Here is a 16,757-nt window from a genome sequence, read left to right as displayed (position 1 = left end):
ATTGGTGACTGGCCATGAAAGTATGCCCTATATTACTTCCTGCTTTTAAAGTCCATCAGTGGTCATGTGAGGGTTTCCCGCTATTGGGAGATGAGTGGACTTTGTCTCGGTTCCTCTTGAAGAATAATCTGCGTCACGTAACTTTTTGGGGGATGAACGGTTAAAATTACTCGTGACGTGTTACGTGATTTTTAGATCCCCTATTGGGTGGCACACCTGAAGAGTCGGTGTGTGCGGTTGAGTGCAGAACAGGTGAGTGGCAGCCGTTTTAGACGGAAACTTAAGCGTAGGTTTGGCTTCTTAACATGGCAAAATGAGGAACTTCTGTGTTCTCCAATAATCGCGTTAGCTGAAATGTTTTTAAAGAGCTCTTTCCTCCCTTACACAGGGGACCGAGTCCAGTCAAGCGGAGGAAATGGTTTCATGTTTATAATTTGACATATCTTCGGGTGTTGTCTAAATAAAAAGGAAGTAGCTTTGAGCTCCGCAGAAGAATTCAGACATGCTTGGGCGCAGCTCGGATGAAGCTGTGTCTGAACCAGCTGTCAGCAATACCGACGCCCACGGCGGCAGGGGGTCTAAAAAGGGCACCGTTGTGGAGCGAGTGTCCAGATACGGCATGCAGGTCATGCCCATGCCAGTGCCCGGGGGTTTCCAGCGTAGGACGAGGCTGCAGAGACAGCAAGAAGTCTGTGACAGCGCCGCTCCGGAGAGGGAGTCGATCACACCCGCTATGCGTAAAAAGTACCTGAAGGAGCTGCTTCTGGGGAACTCGTCCAACAGCGGGTTTAGCAGCGTGCTGTCCTCGCAGAATTACAGCCGCTCCGGCGAGGAGGACACGGATTGGGCTTTGTATCCGATGGAGCACGCGTGGATGCTCTCAGCGGTGGAGGGCAGCTATGAAATCATCATGGATTTTATCTCAGAGGACCCCCAGCTATTAACCAGGAAGGATTTCATCAGCGGCTACTCGGTCCTGCATTGGCTGGCCAAGAGGGGCCAGGACGAGACTCTGATCAAACTTTTGCGCTACGCACAAAGCGAGGGCATCCCCGTGAACGTGAACCTGAAGGGCAGCGGTGGGCTCACGCCTCTGCACCTCGCCAGCATGCACAGTCAGTACATGGTCATCAAGCTGCTGGTCGGAGCTTTCAATGCCAACGTGGACGCAATGGACTACAACGGAAAGAGGCCCTGGCAGTATCTGAGGGAAAACGCCCCGCCGGAGATGAAGGAGCTGCTGGGGGCCTGGGATGAAGAGCACAGCTGGGGATGCACGCAAAACGTCAACAAGAACGGCAACAACAACTGCGCTGGCGCAGTGAACTTGACCGCATGTGAAGAGGACGATGCTGTGGAGGCAGAGGAAGTGAAGCACTTTGACCGGACTAAGAGGAGAAGCGGCTGGAGGCTTGGGTCTATAAAAAAGCTGCTGCCCTCCTTTCCTCCTTTGCTTGGAAGCAAAACATGAGTGGGGGATGACACATACTTTCCAATATGTGCATCATCACTCCACTATTTTTTATGTTAGTTTCAGAAGGGGTCGTGAAGACAGTGAAAGGCTAGTTTGTAGGCAATGATGACTATTCAAGCGGTAAAGATCAAGCTAAATGTTAAGGCAGCAAGAATGTGCAGTTTTTCAAGTATGCTTTCCAGAAACAAAATACCCATTTATATTGGTGGATGTGCTTCACTCATCCAAGACCAGCAGTGTTTACATGATGACTGATTTCTAAACAAATTTCAGTAAAATAGCCAAACTTTAAAGTGTTACTTTGTCTTTCATAAGCTGCTTTTAATGGACTTTTTCTGCTTCCTGCCCAGACTCATTTGCGCTACTTGTGTCAACTCCAATATTAGTAATTGGCTGTGTAGGAGCTTTCCCTGCAGTGTATGAGCTCTGGAATCATTTTTTTCTAGTTAATCCTGCTGCTTATTGAGGCTTCCTTTAATACCTCTGGTATTTATTCCAAAGACTACAAAGTCAGAAGTCAAATTCACACTAAACAGCAAGTGAGCAGTTTTCCATGAAACTGTGATTCAGAAGTGTTAGCTGTGTGGTCAAACAAACCCCTTTCAGTCCAAGTGCTTCTTTTTGCAGAGCTGTGTCAGCATGGCAGCTTCTACATATTTGATTTTCCTGAGAAAAGTAAACACTTTGCGGGAGAGAAAAAGACGCCACTCAAGCATTTCACATTTGATCAGTGATCTTTTATTGTCAAACATGAGTATAGCCAGAGTATCTGTACAAAATGATTCCTGCTCCAGATAACATGGCTTGTCCCCTGCAGTCAGTCCATCAGCTGGAGTTCCCGGCGCATGTTGTGATGCTGGGATCCACAGAGCCTCATGTTTACAGGCCAAGCTTGGTCCTCCTCCAGTGTCTCCTCTTGGAGTTGTACCTAAAATGAAAGAACAAAAAATAAACCCGTCAGGAGGAAAACACTGAGATTCTGATGTTGGCAAACTATTAAACTGTCACGCTGTCAAATCCTGAGTGGAAAGAATTAAAACCTCTCTGTACAAAAACATAAAAGGCTAACATTATCTCTGTTGCTGATCGTTTTACTTGGTGTCAAACTGCAAATAAACTGAATTTTTTGGGGGAGCTTATTATAGCAGGAAAAACAAACACCAGTGTAGCTAATAAATGTGATTTTAGTACAACCTGCCACCGTGGAACACTTAATGGATTACTAAATGCACCTAACCATGTGCTCTTCCTAATAAATGTATACCTTTAAAGAGATTTATTTTGGTAAGTTCATTTATGTGTGTGCAAAATGAGGGTATGCAAGTTTTCACAAAAGTCAAACTCACAGGCAGACAGTATAAAACGTGGAAAAATGCTTCAGGTACTGAAAAGTGAAGCTAAGTACCTTAAACCTGCAATCTTTTAAATGACCACAAGGGGAGTACTTTTCTGCTCACAAGAAGACTAAAGGTCTTCTTCAAACTCGAGACAAACGTCTGTGACCTCAGTAAAGCCTTGCAAGATTACGTTTTGGGCTCAACAACCAGTTTCAGATCATATTAAAAATTCATTATTTGTGGTCTTTTTTTTTTTTGAAGTCAAAGGAGGATCATCCAATGTTCATTGAGCAAGGATTAGTCCATCACAAATCATTGGGTAATGAGGACATAGTCTCCCATGGTGTCAGATCTCTTGCATCACATGAGCTTTCAAAACACTAAGATGGTTTTACAACAATTTAAGTGGTCAAAACCATGTAAATAGTAGCTTTAACAGTCTATTGAGTGGTGAGAGCTTCCTTAATAATGCTCCACACCAAGGAAATATTCAAATGAATCGTTGGTTCACGGGTTCAGAGTATGCAAAGTTGTTTGATGTGCGTCTAGTTTCAGATTCTCCAGCACAGCACGTACATTGTGTATTGTTCAGTGTGATAAATTTTATAAATCAATACAAAGCCCTATAGTGATTTAGTGAATTTAGATTCCCCTTTGAAGAGATAATTAGAAATAATGTCACTTTTTACAGGCACTAAATCACTGCAGTATTCATGGCAATCATGGCATCCACAGAGTTTATACAAGACTACGGAGCCAAAGAACAGCAGATCGGTCATTAGTGTTCGGCTACAGAGTTTCCTCATCACCGGCACAGCAAGTGAGAGAACAAGCTCTGCAGCAGAAACATGCTCTCAGCAGGGTTAATGACAGCACTCCACTGTAACTAAGTGCTGCAATTGCAGACCTGCTTTACATGAGATGATGTTCCTCCCTGCAATTACACTCAGGTGCGTCAGCACTTCCTGATAACACATGCAGCTCAGCAATGAAACTGAATGTTGACAGCCCATTTAAACAGACACTCAGCTTCACTAAGATTTGAGCCATCTGTGAACCACCTAATCGCAACGCTGACATCACAAAAACCTGAAATTATGGAGTTCTTTTCAAATTAATCTATCCTCCCTGCAGTACTCTTAACAACCCGCACGGTGGAATTACTGATTTACACCTTTAAGGAAATTTCATGAGCACAAATATTTTCCACACCAAATTTACAAGTTAAATTCAAAACCACTGCAACAAGGGGAAAAGAGGCTTAAAGAGGCTTAAAGGCATCTCCGATGATATACACTGTGCTAGAAATATTAGGAATACAGTAGGGCTGTGCGATATGACCTTAACCACACCATTGATCAAGGAGGTCAATAAAAGCGACATAAAATTCCTTTATGGGCTAAAAGCTGGTGCTGCAATGATTTACAGTGTGATGGCAGTGACGGAACTGCAGGTTATATAACAGGTTATCAGCTAGTCTGCAGCAGCTATTTGAGTTGAGCAGAAATATAAGGGGAGGGAGTGGCTAGAGCAGCTGTGATGAGAAGGAGCATGCTCTCATTTCCTGTGCAGGATGTAACCCGGGCTTACCCTGCACCGTTCCCCAGGGGTACTGCCGGGCCTTCACCATCTTGTTCCCAATCTTGACTTCCTCTGTGCTCCCCACCACGGCAAAGGGCAAATGGCTCTGTGAAGCGTAAAGAAAAGCACGGTTGGTGTGCTGCCAAACACACACTCTGCAAATTCTCCACAGCTTCTCTCCACACACAAAGTAAATAAATAAATCAAACACCTTTTTGTTACCAAGAAATCCAGAAGTATTTGTGCTGCCGGCGTACGTCGATTCCATCATTTCAACTTACACAATTAAGCTGATCATTAAGAACTTGTTTTTCCAGACAGCAAGTACTACAATAAAGATTTATGATGTCTCAGAACAGAGTTGAGGTCAGGCTGTGCAAACGTGAGAGGAGAGGCTGCAGTTTAATAGAATCAGTTAAGGATAGTTAAGGAATTTGCACAGATCAGGACTAATAAACATCTAAGTGAGCCTTGAATTATCTGTCAGTGCACACAGGCCCTTTCCCACACTGCAGGTTTCCTGCAGAGCGAACTGAACACTCTGCCGTGCTGCGACAGCGGCTTCCTGACAGACTAAGGAGACACGTACGACATCTGCCCCGACTCCACATCACAAGTTGTTACGCTGGTAAAATAAATTAGAATTAAGCAGCGTAGCTACATCCGTCTGCTCCCTTAGTCACACAGGGTCGCCACAGCAGGTAGCTCCACACGTTTGATTTGGCAGACTCTTTAATCCCGGCTGCCCTTCCCGACACAACCCTGAAGGCATTCGTGTCCCCCTCCATGACTGAACTGTGGATCTTTTGCTTAGGTTAGCTGAATGTGTAACGCACAACAGTAGAAATGATCCTTACGTTCATGGTGGAGTTGATCTCGGCCACGGATTCGTCATCAGTGGGGAACTGGTAGATCTGCACTCCGTTGCTGACCAGCTCACTGGTGATTTTGATTTTGAACTTGGCCAGCTCACTCTTCGAGATAGCATCTGACTTGGCGATGATTGGGATAATATTGACCTGCAGTTAAGAAATGAGGCGAGTAGTTATCACAATAGTGCAATAAGGTGAAGTGAAATATTTCAGACATTCAGCTAAATATAGTTTCACAGCCTTTCCCCTTCTGTAGTCCAAATTTAGAAAGTAGTTGATTTATTAAAAAAAACTCTTAAGCTGTAGCTAGAATTAAGTAATATTACAGTTTAATAACAGAGTGCATAACATTTTTTCTTATACATGGCTTCCACTCATATATTCCCAAAGACTGCAGTAGTAATTTAAAAGAAAATGTGAAAAATGATAGGGGTACTGTTTGCTTTAACATTCAGAGAGTATAAGCAAATTCAATACAGACAAAAGCTAAAACTCCAATCAAGAGATAAACAGAATCACTGTGGTTATCAACTTAACTCAGGTTTCCTTTATATAAAAAGGGTGAATTTGATGCTTCTGCACAAAATGCACTAATCACATGCTGCCTGTTTCATTTAAGGCGAATATACCACAGAGGAATACAGAAACGATGAAAATAACTTCTTTCATCACATGTGAATCTCCATTGCTCACAAATCAGGAGATCAATTAGTGAAAAGGTCATGATTTTTACACTCGATTTAAGTCAAAACAAATTTGCTGTCCACTCATGTGATAAAGCCAGGTTCAAAGAAAGCATCTTTTTGACATTAAATGCACTGGCTTCAGGTTTTAATATATAAAGAATAAAATATCATCTCGATTCATACTTCCCCCTCAGAGAGGACAGAAACATAATCTTAAGTACAGAGATAAAAATAGTAAAAGCAGCAAAGAAAGTGAAAGCTTTCGTGTTATGTCTCAGATCACAGAAAGTTTCTCCAACCGTGGACATATATGTTACCCAAACAGTGATAATCTAGGGAGGTGGGGAAAAACAGGCACGATCACCGTCGTATATAAATTACAGCTGACAGGTGGAAAATAACATTTCACTCCTACACAACTATTTTACAGTGCTGTGTCAGCCCACACAATCCCGGATTTTATTTATTATTATTTGAATGTGGGCCCCTTTCACTAAAAGCAAGGGATGCTCCGGGTCATGTGAACAAAAATATCTTAGTGCATCCCTTCGTCTGGTGAGGATTCAAAGTCTAGCTCGAGGACACTTCAGCAGAGCGCTGTTTGAATGTGCTCCTAGGTGAACGTGTAAACAGAGGAGGCTCTGCTCTAGATCACGCTGCTGTGAATGCTTGCTGGAGGGCACAGCTGCTCTGGCAAACGCTAGGCTGGTTCTTTGTGCAAAAGCCATGAGGGCCATGCAAATAAGCTGATGGGAAAGGACCTCACAAAAACCAGGCTTCAGTCACTGAGCAGACTGCATTTCACAGCTGACCTACACCGACGCAGCAACAAGCCCGAGCCAATTTACATTCAAGCAGATGGAAAAGGTTTATGGCCTATGACTGAAGAAGGCAGATTCAATGACACAGTCATGCAGTGTCAAAGCACATACCTACAGCATATCTACGACACGCTACTCAATAAACAGATATTCTGTAAGATCATTCAGCTGCAGCACAACTGTCACATAATAGAAACAATCCTAAACATCTTCTAGCGGACTCTTTGACACAAAAACAACTAAAGATGACACTCAGTGAAGTGAAGCTGACCTTGCTATCAAGTTTTTTCATGGTCACCAGATCCAGCGATTTGAGCGAGTGTCCCGTTGGAGCGATGAAGTACAGGCACGCATGGATGCGGGTGTCGTGGTAGCTGTGTAGCGTGCGCTTGATTTTCAGCTCCTCCTGTAGATATGCTTCAAACTGGGCATCAATAAACTCCACAATGGACTTGTAGCTGTTAAAAGATGAGGGACAGAGAAGATTTTTTTGTCAACACACCACAGCATCTGAAACCAGCAAATATTAAGCATTTTTTTTAAATATAAGCTACAATTCTTATCTAAATAGTAAGGTATTAATATTCAGGATATCAGCGAATCATTGCAGCACTAGAGTCACTGTTATCTGTGGAAGGCCCGAAAGTATACTGAGAGTATAGCTACACAGAAGACAACTGTGACTTCTAAAGACTTTGTCTCCTCTGGGAAAATCATGTAGGAACATCTCTTATACTTTTATTATAATCATTATCCAACGATCTGCAAGGAACCTAGCAGAGTAAAAATCCACTACAAAAAGAGTCCGATCAGACTGGGAGATTTGAGTTCTCACATGTTTCTCCTCATGGTAATTTCAACAAAACTTTAGGGCTGCAGTGCATGTGTGAAGACGCCTGCAGTCAGAACATGTGAGAGCAACTACCTGGTAAACATGATTAATTTTTAACTAACTTTACAGAAGCAATGATCAATTTTGCTGTGTGTTAGGACAGACTGTCTTATCTGAGGAGGTTTAGTCTAAAGCAGGGAGATTTCAAACAAATGAGCATTTCAAGTCAGACTTTATACTCATGCCAGGCCAGATTCTTGATGTTTGTAGTTTTAGAGTATTTGATTTATCCAATAACTAATTCAATCTTATCTGCAATGACACATGCGAGAGAAAATGAACAAAAGAGAAAGATGTTGGCCGGTTTATTGAGGACTACAGGAAGCTTCAAAAGGCATCCACTCTTTCCAGAAAACAGACCCATAAACACTGTGAAAAAAACCCACAGCTTATGTAGAAAGTATAGGATATGCTGCCTGCAGCAGTGTATAAGATAGTTTAACCCCATGTTACTTCCCCTGGGATTTCCAACAATTGCAGGATTCCCATTGTACAGAGCTTACAAAGTTCACACAGTCTCCTCCTCTTCCTCAACTTAGCCTCTGCATCACACTTAAGGTTTGGTAACAAAATCGTGGGTGTACACAGCAGCTTAAGTGTCATATCCTAAGGCTGTGATTTGCTTCTCATGCCAGACAGGAAAGCAGCTACATCTTAATTTCTGTTTCCCAAAACTGATGAGGAAACTACTTCACTTTAGACATCTGATGAAAGAAAGTTAAGCAACGAATGACACATAAGCTGCGGAGAGGCTTCAAGTACTCCCAAGATGTTTGTCTGGGATGTATATTGCTCCCACTGAAAGATCCAAATAAAAGAAAGTTCTGGAGTTTGACGTCGCCCTCTCTCAAAGATGAAGCAGCTAAGAGTGGCTGACTTACCTGTCTTCTTTATTGATCTGGTCTCCAAAGCCCACGGTGTTGACAACAGTGAGTTTGAGGCGCACGTTGCTCTCCTGAAGTTCATAGGTGTTGGACTTGAGTGTGACTCCCGGCTGGTTGTGCTGGGTGGGCTCACCTTCAAACTTGGTGTTGAACAGCGTGTCCATCAGAGTGGACTTACCCAAACCCGTCTCACCTGCACAACAAACAGAAAATACATCAAGTTACTATCTTCATCTTACTATTACATCATTCCAATCACATAAAAAGGACCTCTTCATCTTTACTTACAGGGCAGTTGCTATTATTTCACTAACTGGAAAAAACTCCCAAACCAAAAGGAATTTAATGACAGGCCCTTTTCTTTGATCAGCTTTTGATATATTTCAGCTCAAGCCACTCTTTCTGACACTACAGTTGTGTAACTCAAGCAAAAAGAAAAAAATGGTGCCTGATAATGTTAGAGTACATTAAAAACAGCGTATTGAATATGCTTAAAACAGAGTGTATTACTCTCAAATGCTTAAAGCCACAAAAACAGCAGCAGTAGCTGCTATGTAATGTACTGACATCCATTTACTGTTAGATGACTCAGATACTGAGCTCCATCTGTAAGAAAATCTATTTTTATTCATTATAGCCTGACCTACAGTCCAACCATGTTAGCCCATTTTTGTGGGACATCTTACAACATCCCTATTTTTCTCTGATAGCACAAGCACACAGACACATCTTTCGGAGCAAAGCTCAGTTCGCAACAGTTAAAATTTTGCATCTTGTTTGAAGAAAGTGAAGAACACATAGAAAGGACAGGATGGGTCAATGTGTGAAGTAAAGGCCAAAAATAACACAACAGAAACATTCTGCAGACATACCAGTCATCTTTGAGGCACACATCGTCACATTTTTGCCTGAGTCATACAGCAGCGCTTACAGTTTGGAACAAAACTGTGGTTTTTCTGCAGCATCGTCTTTGCATCCATATTTTGATTGGATTGTACTAATGTTTTTATAGATTATTTGGAAAAACTGGCAGTCAAAAAGCATTAAAAAGTAACATTATGAGAAAAAACACACATTTCACTCCACTCCCGAGTATAAATAGAAATCTAGAGGATGTGTTTAGCTCGGAGGGAAACTCAAAAGCCTGTGCGCTCGTGCCCACCAATCATTTCATCATCAAAAAGTCTTAGTGTACATATTCTGCTCATTTCAGGCCCATATGTTCATTCTTGCACTTTACTAGAGTATCTTTGCATGTTAACAGTTTAAAGTAATCCCTCAGTTTATTCTTTGTCTGAATTAAATCTTTTTAGCTCCTCCCCATGTTCCCTTTAAGCCACCCCCCTTCTGATTGTTTGCCCCTTGCAAGAAAAAAACAGCAGGTTTGAACAGCAGATGGGCTGTGTGCCCGAGATAACCACATTACAGATATCCCCTTTAAGTGACATTGTAAAGAGCCAAAAGTTTATGGATGGATTTATGGACATGGATTACTTGTATATACAGTGATCTCATGATCTGAAACCTTTGCCTGGTTTAATATGAACATGCACCTGTAGAAAATATGAGACAAATGCATAACAGGTCTAGTTTAAAATATATAAACACAGGGTAGTAATGTAACGTAATCCTAATTTTGCAGCATATCACAAAAACACATTGTATTCAAGGTTAAGGGGAACTATCAGAGTTCCCACAGCTTTCTATGGTTTAAAATGTTATAGCTCTGCCATCAGAGATGTTTAGTTAAATATTCAAGCAAGAATGCTGAAGTTAGTCACAAAGCAAGTTCCCCCACAAAAGAAGAGCCCATTGTTTTACTGCTATTACATCCACTGCAGTTTACCTTTTTTTGTTTTTGCTAACTCACTGCCAAGCTGATGACTGATGAGTATTTTTGAATATTGTAGTCTGCTAAGACTCATCTTTCATGTTACTTCCTGTGCTGCTCTGCACATATTTTATTGCTTTCTGGACATTTAACATGTTCCAGAACGGAAACCCTAATGAAAAGATGTTTGTATTTTCAAACAAAAACATAATATGAATACTTCTGTTTTCTATAAATACAGTATCATAAACTATAACCTCCACCTTTCTCCCATTTTATTACTTACTGTTTTTCTTCCTGCCTGTCAACTCTGGCACTGACATATTACACATGCCTAACCTTGAACCAATAATAGAAACGATTGAATAAAATATATAAATAAAAAGGAAAAGACAAACAAGAGGAGCCTATACAGAGTTCTGAAAATGCAAATATGTTTGACATAATGGCACATTCAGATCCTGTTTCTGAGTGCAAGTACTACCAGACATGACAGGCCTTTACAAAAATACTATAACCTCCACAATTGCAACAAAATGCCATCTAAATAAATTGAACATTATTTTCTCCATTCAGCTAGGGCTGCTGAATGGCTGTATTAGATTAGTTTTAGTGGGATGCTAATAAATTGGCGACTGAGTGCACATAATTGAATACTTCCAGCACTTAATAAGGCTGATGTGACTTGGTTCTCCAGTCTAAAATTAAACTTGTAGGGCATCATTTCTGACTGTCCTCTACATCCTGGAGAAGGCTTGTATCCTGCATTCAGTGTTGCATTTTTTTTTTAAACAGTCATGCATATTCAAATTAAATAACCACCAGCAGACACTTGACTTTCCTGAACTGAGAGCATCTTACTCATTACAGTAACCAAAGCAAGTGAAAAGGAAACTGAGAGTCAAACACTGAGCAGCTTTTTGTCTTGTGGAAACACTTGAACTGAAGCAAAGACATGTGCCTGAAGACATAGAGAGGAAATCTCACATGACACACTCACCAACACAGAGGATGTTGAAGCAAAATCCGTGGTTGACAGACTTGTTAACCAGCTGGTCAGGCATGCTGTCAAAGCCGACATGGCCCGATAGAGGGACAGCACGAGCTCCTTCACCCTAAAAACAAAAGACATAAAGCAACAAGTCAGTGCCTTTCGATCACTAAACGCCTTCCACGTCTGTAAGCACGTGCAGGATTCCTTCTAACGTGCTGAAATATGCATCGCAACCACAGCTGTCCTGTGTAAATAAAACCGTACCATGCCTTCGATCATTTTTTGATCACGTTAGTCTTTGACAATGAGTTCAGGTGCAGTGCTAACTCACTTCCTGCTTCCTGAGCTGTGACTTTCTTCCACAGACGAGACAGTTAGAAACCACAATGTACATATATGGAAAGGTACTGCTGTTTGTGTCAAGACAGAGCGTTTAGAAAAATTGGGGGAAAAAAAGCTTACTGTTTAAAAATTAAAAAAATAAAATAAAAACGGATAAAAGCATTAGCATAACTGGCACTGAGTTTTTTGTTTTTTTTTTAAACTTCCTCTTCTGAGCCTATTTCACTTCCATTCACTCTATCACACTGTTTATAGACAACCTGTATCTGGACCACTAAACACAACAAGTGTAAAAACACTGTTGTTACATATGTGTGTGGGTGTGTGGCTGCTGGTAAGCATCTCCATCAGTGTGAACCTCCTTTCTGCAGCCTACGTTTTGCAGGAAAACAAAAAATGTAGATTATATGGCAAAAGAAAGAATATCTCAACCATCTCAACCTCAGACAACCAGCTATTATGTGGCTTAACATAACACACTGTTGCAGTCCAATGTGGTGAAGATTTCTGGGAGGAAAAACACTCTGTTTTAGACTCAATTTAAAATAACTGAGCAAGCTGAGGGCACTAAACAGTTGTGGATTATTTGGATGGCTGAAATTGGGTTTAAACAGCTGAGGGAGTGTTTGGAAAACTGGACAACCAGCCCTATACTCTTCAGCTGCAAGTGCAACATTCCTGAGACCATTCCCGCTTTTCATGACACTCACAGCCAAGTTACACACAGTGAGCGGGTTTCCATTCACTAGATATGGATATCAAACTGTAAAACCTTGCTATTCTCAGCCCTCCCTCTGGGTTACGCGGCTTCTTTCCAAGCCCCCTCCCAAAAAGGCAAACTTAGACCACGATTTGTGCATTGCACGGCCAAATGTCTACAAGGAGCTACGATCTATTTGTCCGTAATATTCATTAAGACAACGCCCGGAAAACAAAGTTGACGGGTCTTGCATAAAACAACATAACGGAAATGAGCATCGTAGCCGTGCCGAAATGGGGGCGTTCAGAATGAATGGCCTACCTATGGCTCTGTAACAGCCTCTCGTTTTTATGTGAGATAATAGATAAGTCGGTTACTTTAAATTTTAAATGTCTTAATCTGTTAATTCCGTTTACAGGGTAATTTAGGTTTTTACCAGTACAGGAAATCTCCAGGCGTTAGCATACCAAAATGAAAATATTCTACCGGAGAGCTGTGCCCACCAATCATTTCATCATCAAAAAGTCTTAAGTGGACATATTCTGCTCATTTCCAGGCCCATATGTTCATTCTTGCACTTTACTAGAGTATCTTTGCATGTTAACAGTTTAAAGTAATCCCTCAGTTTATTCTTTGTCTGAATTAAATCTTTTTAGCTCCTCCCATGTTCCCTTTAAGCCACCCCCCTTCTGATTGTTTGCCCCTTGCAAGAAAAAAACAGCAGGTTTGAACAGCAGATGGGCTGTGTGCCCGAGATAACCACATTACAGATATCCCCTTTAAGTGACATTGTAAAGAGCCAAAAGTTTATGGATGGATTTATGGACATGGATTACTTGTATATACAGTGATCTCATGATCTGAAACCTTTGCCTGGTTTAATATGAACATGCACCTGTAGAAAATATGAGACAATGCATAACAGGTCTAGTTTAAAATATATAAACACAGGGTAGTAATGTAACGTAATCTAATTTGCAGCATATCACAAAAACACATTGTATTCAAGGTTAAGGGGAACTATCAGAGTTCCCACAGCTTTCTCTGGTTTAAATGTTATAGCTCTGCCATCAGAGATGTTTAGTTAAATATTCAAGCAAGAATGCTGAAGTTAGTCACAAAGCAAGTTCCCCCACAAAAGAAGAGCCCATTGTTTTACTGCTATTACATCCACTGCAGTTTACCTTTTTTGTTTTTGCTAACTCACTGCCAAGCTGATGACTGATGAGTATTTTTGAATATTGTAGTCTGCTAAGACTCATCTTTCATGTTACTTCCTGTGCTGCTCTGCACATATTTTATTGCTTTCTGGACATTTAACATGTTCCAGAACGGAAACCCTAATGAAAAGATGTTTGTATTTTCAAACAAAAACATAATATGAATACTTCTGTTTTCTATAAATACAGTATCATAAACTATAACCTCCACCTTTCTCCCATTTTATTACTTACTGTTTTTCTTCCTGCCTGTCAACTCTGGCACTGACATATTACACATGCCTAACCTGAACAATAATAGAAACGATTGAATAAATATATAAATAAAAAGGAAAAGACAAACAAGAGGAGCCTATACAGAGTTCTGAAAATGCAAATATGTTTGACATAATGGCACATTCAGATCCTGTTTCTGAGTGCAAGTACTACCAGACATGACAGGCCTTTACAAAAATACTATAACCTCCACAATTGCAACAAAATGCCATCTAAATAAATTGAACATTATTTTCTCCATTCAGCTAGGGCTGCTGAATGGCTGTATTAGATTAGTTTTAGTGGGATGCTAATAAATTGGCGACTGAGTGCACATAATTGAATACTTCCAGCACTTAATAAGGCTGATGTGACTTGGTTCTCCAGTCTAAAATTAAACTTGTAGGGCATCATTTCTGACTGTCCTCTACATCCTGGAGAAGGCTTGTATCCTGCATTCAGTGTTGCATTTTTTTTTTTAAACAGTCATGCATATTCAAATTAAATAACCACCAGCAGACACTTGACTTTCCTGAACTGAGAGCATCTTACTCATTACAGTAACCAAAGCAAGTGAAAAGGAAACTGAGAGTCAAACACTGAGCAGCTTTTTGTCTTGTGGAAACACTTGAACTGAAGCAAAGACATTGTGCCTGAAGACATAGAGAGGAAATCTCACATGACACACTCACCAACACAGAGGATGTTGAAGCAAAATCCGTGGTTGACAGACTTGTTAACCAGCTGGTCAGGCATGCTGTCAAAGCCGACATGGCCCGATAGAGGGACAGCACGAGCTCCTTCACCCTAAAAACAAAAGACATAAAGCAACAAGTCAGTGCCTTTCGATCACTAAACGCCTTCCACGTCTGTAAGCACGTGCAGGATTCCTTCTAACGTGCTGAAATATGCATCGCAACCACAGCTGTCCTGTGTAAATAAAACCGTACCATGCCTTCGATCATTTTTTGATCACGTTAGTCTTTGACAATGAGTTCAGGTGCAGTGCTAACTCACTTCCTGCTTCCTGAGCTGTGACTTTCTTCCACAGACGAGACAGTTAGAAACCACAATGTACATATATGGAAAGGTACTGCTGTTTGTGTCAAGACAGAGCGTTTAGAAAAATTGGGGGAAAAAAAGCTTACTGTTTAAAAATTAAAAAAATAAAATAAAAACGGATAAAAGCATTAGCATAACTGGCACTGAGTTTTTTGGGGTTTTTTAAAACTTCCTCTTCTGAGCCTATTTCACTTCCATTCACTCTATCACACTGTTTATAGACAACCTGTATCTGGACCACTAAACACAACAAGTGTAAAAACACTGTTGTTACATATGTGTGTGGGTGTGTGGCTGCTGGTAAGCATCTCCATCAGTGTGAACCTCCTTTCTGCAGCCTACGTTTTGCAGGAAAACAAAAAATGTAGATTATATGGCAAAAGAAAGAATATCTCAACCATCTCAACCTCAGACAACCAGCTATTATGTGGCTTAACATAACACACTGTTGCAGTCCAATGTGGTGAAGATTTCTGGGAGGAAAAACACTCTGTTTTAGACTCAATTTAAAATAACTGAGCAAGCTGAGGGCACTAAACAGTTGTGGATTATTTGGATGGCTGAAATTGGGTTTAAACAGCTGAGGGAGTGTTTGGAAAACTGGACAACCAGCCCTATACTCTTCAGCTGCAAGTGCAACATTCCTGAGACCATTCCCGCTTTTCATGACACTCACAGCCAAGTTACACACAGTGAGCGGGTTTCCATTCACTAGATATGGATATCAAACTGTAAAACCTTGCTATTCTCAGCCCTCCCTCTGGGTTACGCGGCTTCTTTCCAAGCCCCCTCCCAAAAAAGGCAAACTTAGACCACGATTTGTGCATTGCACGGCCAAATGTCTACAAGGAGCTACGATCTATTTGTCCGTAATATTCATTAAGACAACGCCCGGAAAACAAAGTTGACGGGTCTTGCATAAAACAACATAACGGAAATGAGCATCGTAGCCGTGCCGAAATGGGGGCGTTCAGAATGAATGGCCTACCTATGGCTCTGTAACAGCCTCTCGTTTTTATGTGAGATAATAGATAAGTCGGTTACTTTAAATTTTAAATGTCTTAATCTGTTAATTCCGTTTACAGGGTAATTTAGGTTTTTACCAGTACAGGAAATCTCCAGGCGTTAGCATACCAAAATGAAAATATTCTACCGGAGAGCTTCGACTGTTGAGTGCTGGGCCTTAATTTGATATCTGGTTAAAATTTGTTTTTATACCGTGTTTAGGAACGCATAATCAGATTTCTATTAGCTCTAATTATAACTGATCTAATTAAGCCACGGTACACTGGATTTGGATGGAATAGCCACGAAAAACGGATGGTGGCTGGGTAAATCTGCTTGAAATTATACACTCTTCTGCGAAACGCTTGATCCATAACAAAAATATATAAGATAAATACATGAATTCCAGTGTGAAACAGGCTACTTACCGCTTGCCTTGCTATCTCGGTTGACGCCATAATAGCTGCTGTTAGCCGGAGGACGAAACCTCTGCTGCTCTGTTTAGCAAAGGAAGCTGCACCGTTAACGTTACACCGAAAGATGGCCTAGCAGGAATGTACCACAAACCAATGCGCTTTTAGATATGATATTTTTAAAAACTGCACCCATATTATGTATTTCTTACTTATCAAATATAAGCTACAGGCATACTCCAAATGATTTATTTAGAATTTTGCTTCGTAAAAATAATAAAGATATAAATAAAACTATTTACTGTACCCCCCTCAGGATGTCGCCATGGTTCCGTCTGGTGGTAGAGACGGCGATCTGCAGTCAGTAAACGACACATTCGTGTCAGTT

At 41.0% G+C, this 16,757-nt stretch overlaps 2 protein-coding genes and 1 non-coding gene across 4 annotated transcripts; 1 reads left to right on the top strand and 2 right to left on the bottom strand.

The window, feature by feature from the left end:
- The first annotated feature begins 7 nt into the window (after nt 1–7).
- Nucleotides 8–2,749, top strand: LOC120723744 (ankyrin repeat domain-containing protein SOWAHD-like). Its single transcript, XM_040015425.1, has 2 exons — nt 8–252; nt 389–2,749. The coding sequence occupies exon 2, from the start codon at nt 503–505 to the stop codon at nt 1,469–1,471; it is 969 nt and encodes a 322-aa protein (XP_039871359.1). The 5' UTR covers nt 8–252; nt 389–502; the 3' UTR covers nt 1,472–2,749.
- Nucleotides 2,750–3,590: 841 nt separating this feature from the next.
- On the bottom strand, nt 3,591–3,725 carry LOC120724440. Its single transcript, XR_005693920.1, has one exon. It is a non-coding gene; the product is annotated as a small nucleolar RNA SNORA69 (small nucleolar RNA).
- Nucleotides 3,726–4,205: 480 nt separating this feature from the next.
- LOC120723747 (septin-6-like) lies at nt 4,206–16,516 on the bottom strand. 2 transcript variants are annotated; one of them, XM_040015428.1, is made up of 6 exons: nt 16,385–16,516; nt 14,582–14,696; nt 8,545–8,740; nt 7,043–7,229; nt 5,250–5,411; nt 4,206–4,498 (listed from the first exon to the last, which is right to left on the bottom strand). In XM_040015428.1, exons 1-6 carry the CDS (start codon nt 16,412–16,414, stop codon nt 4,337–4,339), a joined length of 852 nt encoding a protein of 283 aa, XP_039871362.1. In that variant the 5' UTR covers nt 16,415–16,516; the 3' UTR covers nt 4,206–4,336. The 2 variants fall into 2 exon arrangements, with proteins under 2 accessions (XP_039871362.1, XP_039871363.1); XM_040015429.1 differs by lacking the exons at nt 14,582–14,696; nt 16,385–16,516 and adding an exon at nt 11,379–11,608 and having other exon boundaries at nt 4,209–4,498.
- Between the last annotated feature and the right edge of the window lie 241 nt (nt 16,517–16,757).

This window comes from Simochromis diagramma, unplaced genomic scaffold, assembly GCF_900408965.1.
Source record: "Simochromis diagramma unplaced genomic scaffold, fSimDia1.1 OVJJ01000685.1, whole genome shotgun sequence".
In the NCBI taxonomy this organism is placed as follows: domain Eukaryota; kingdom Metazoa; phylum Chordata; class Actinopteri; order Cichliformes; family Cichlidae; genus Simochromis; species Simochromis diagramma.
This window is presented reverse-complemented; position numbering and strand designations above follow the sequence as displayed.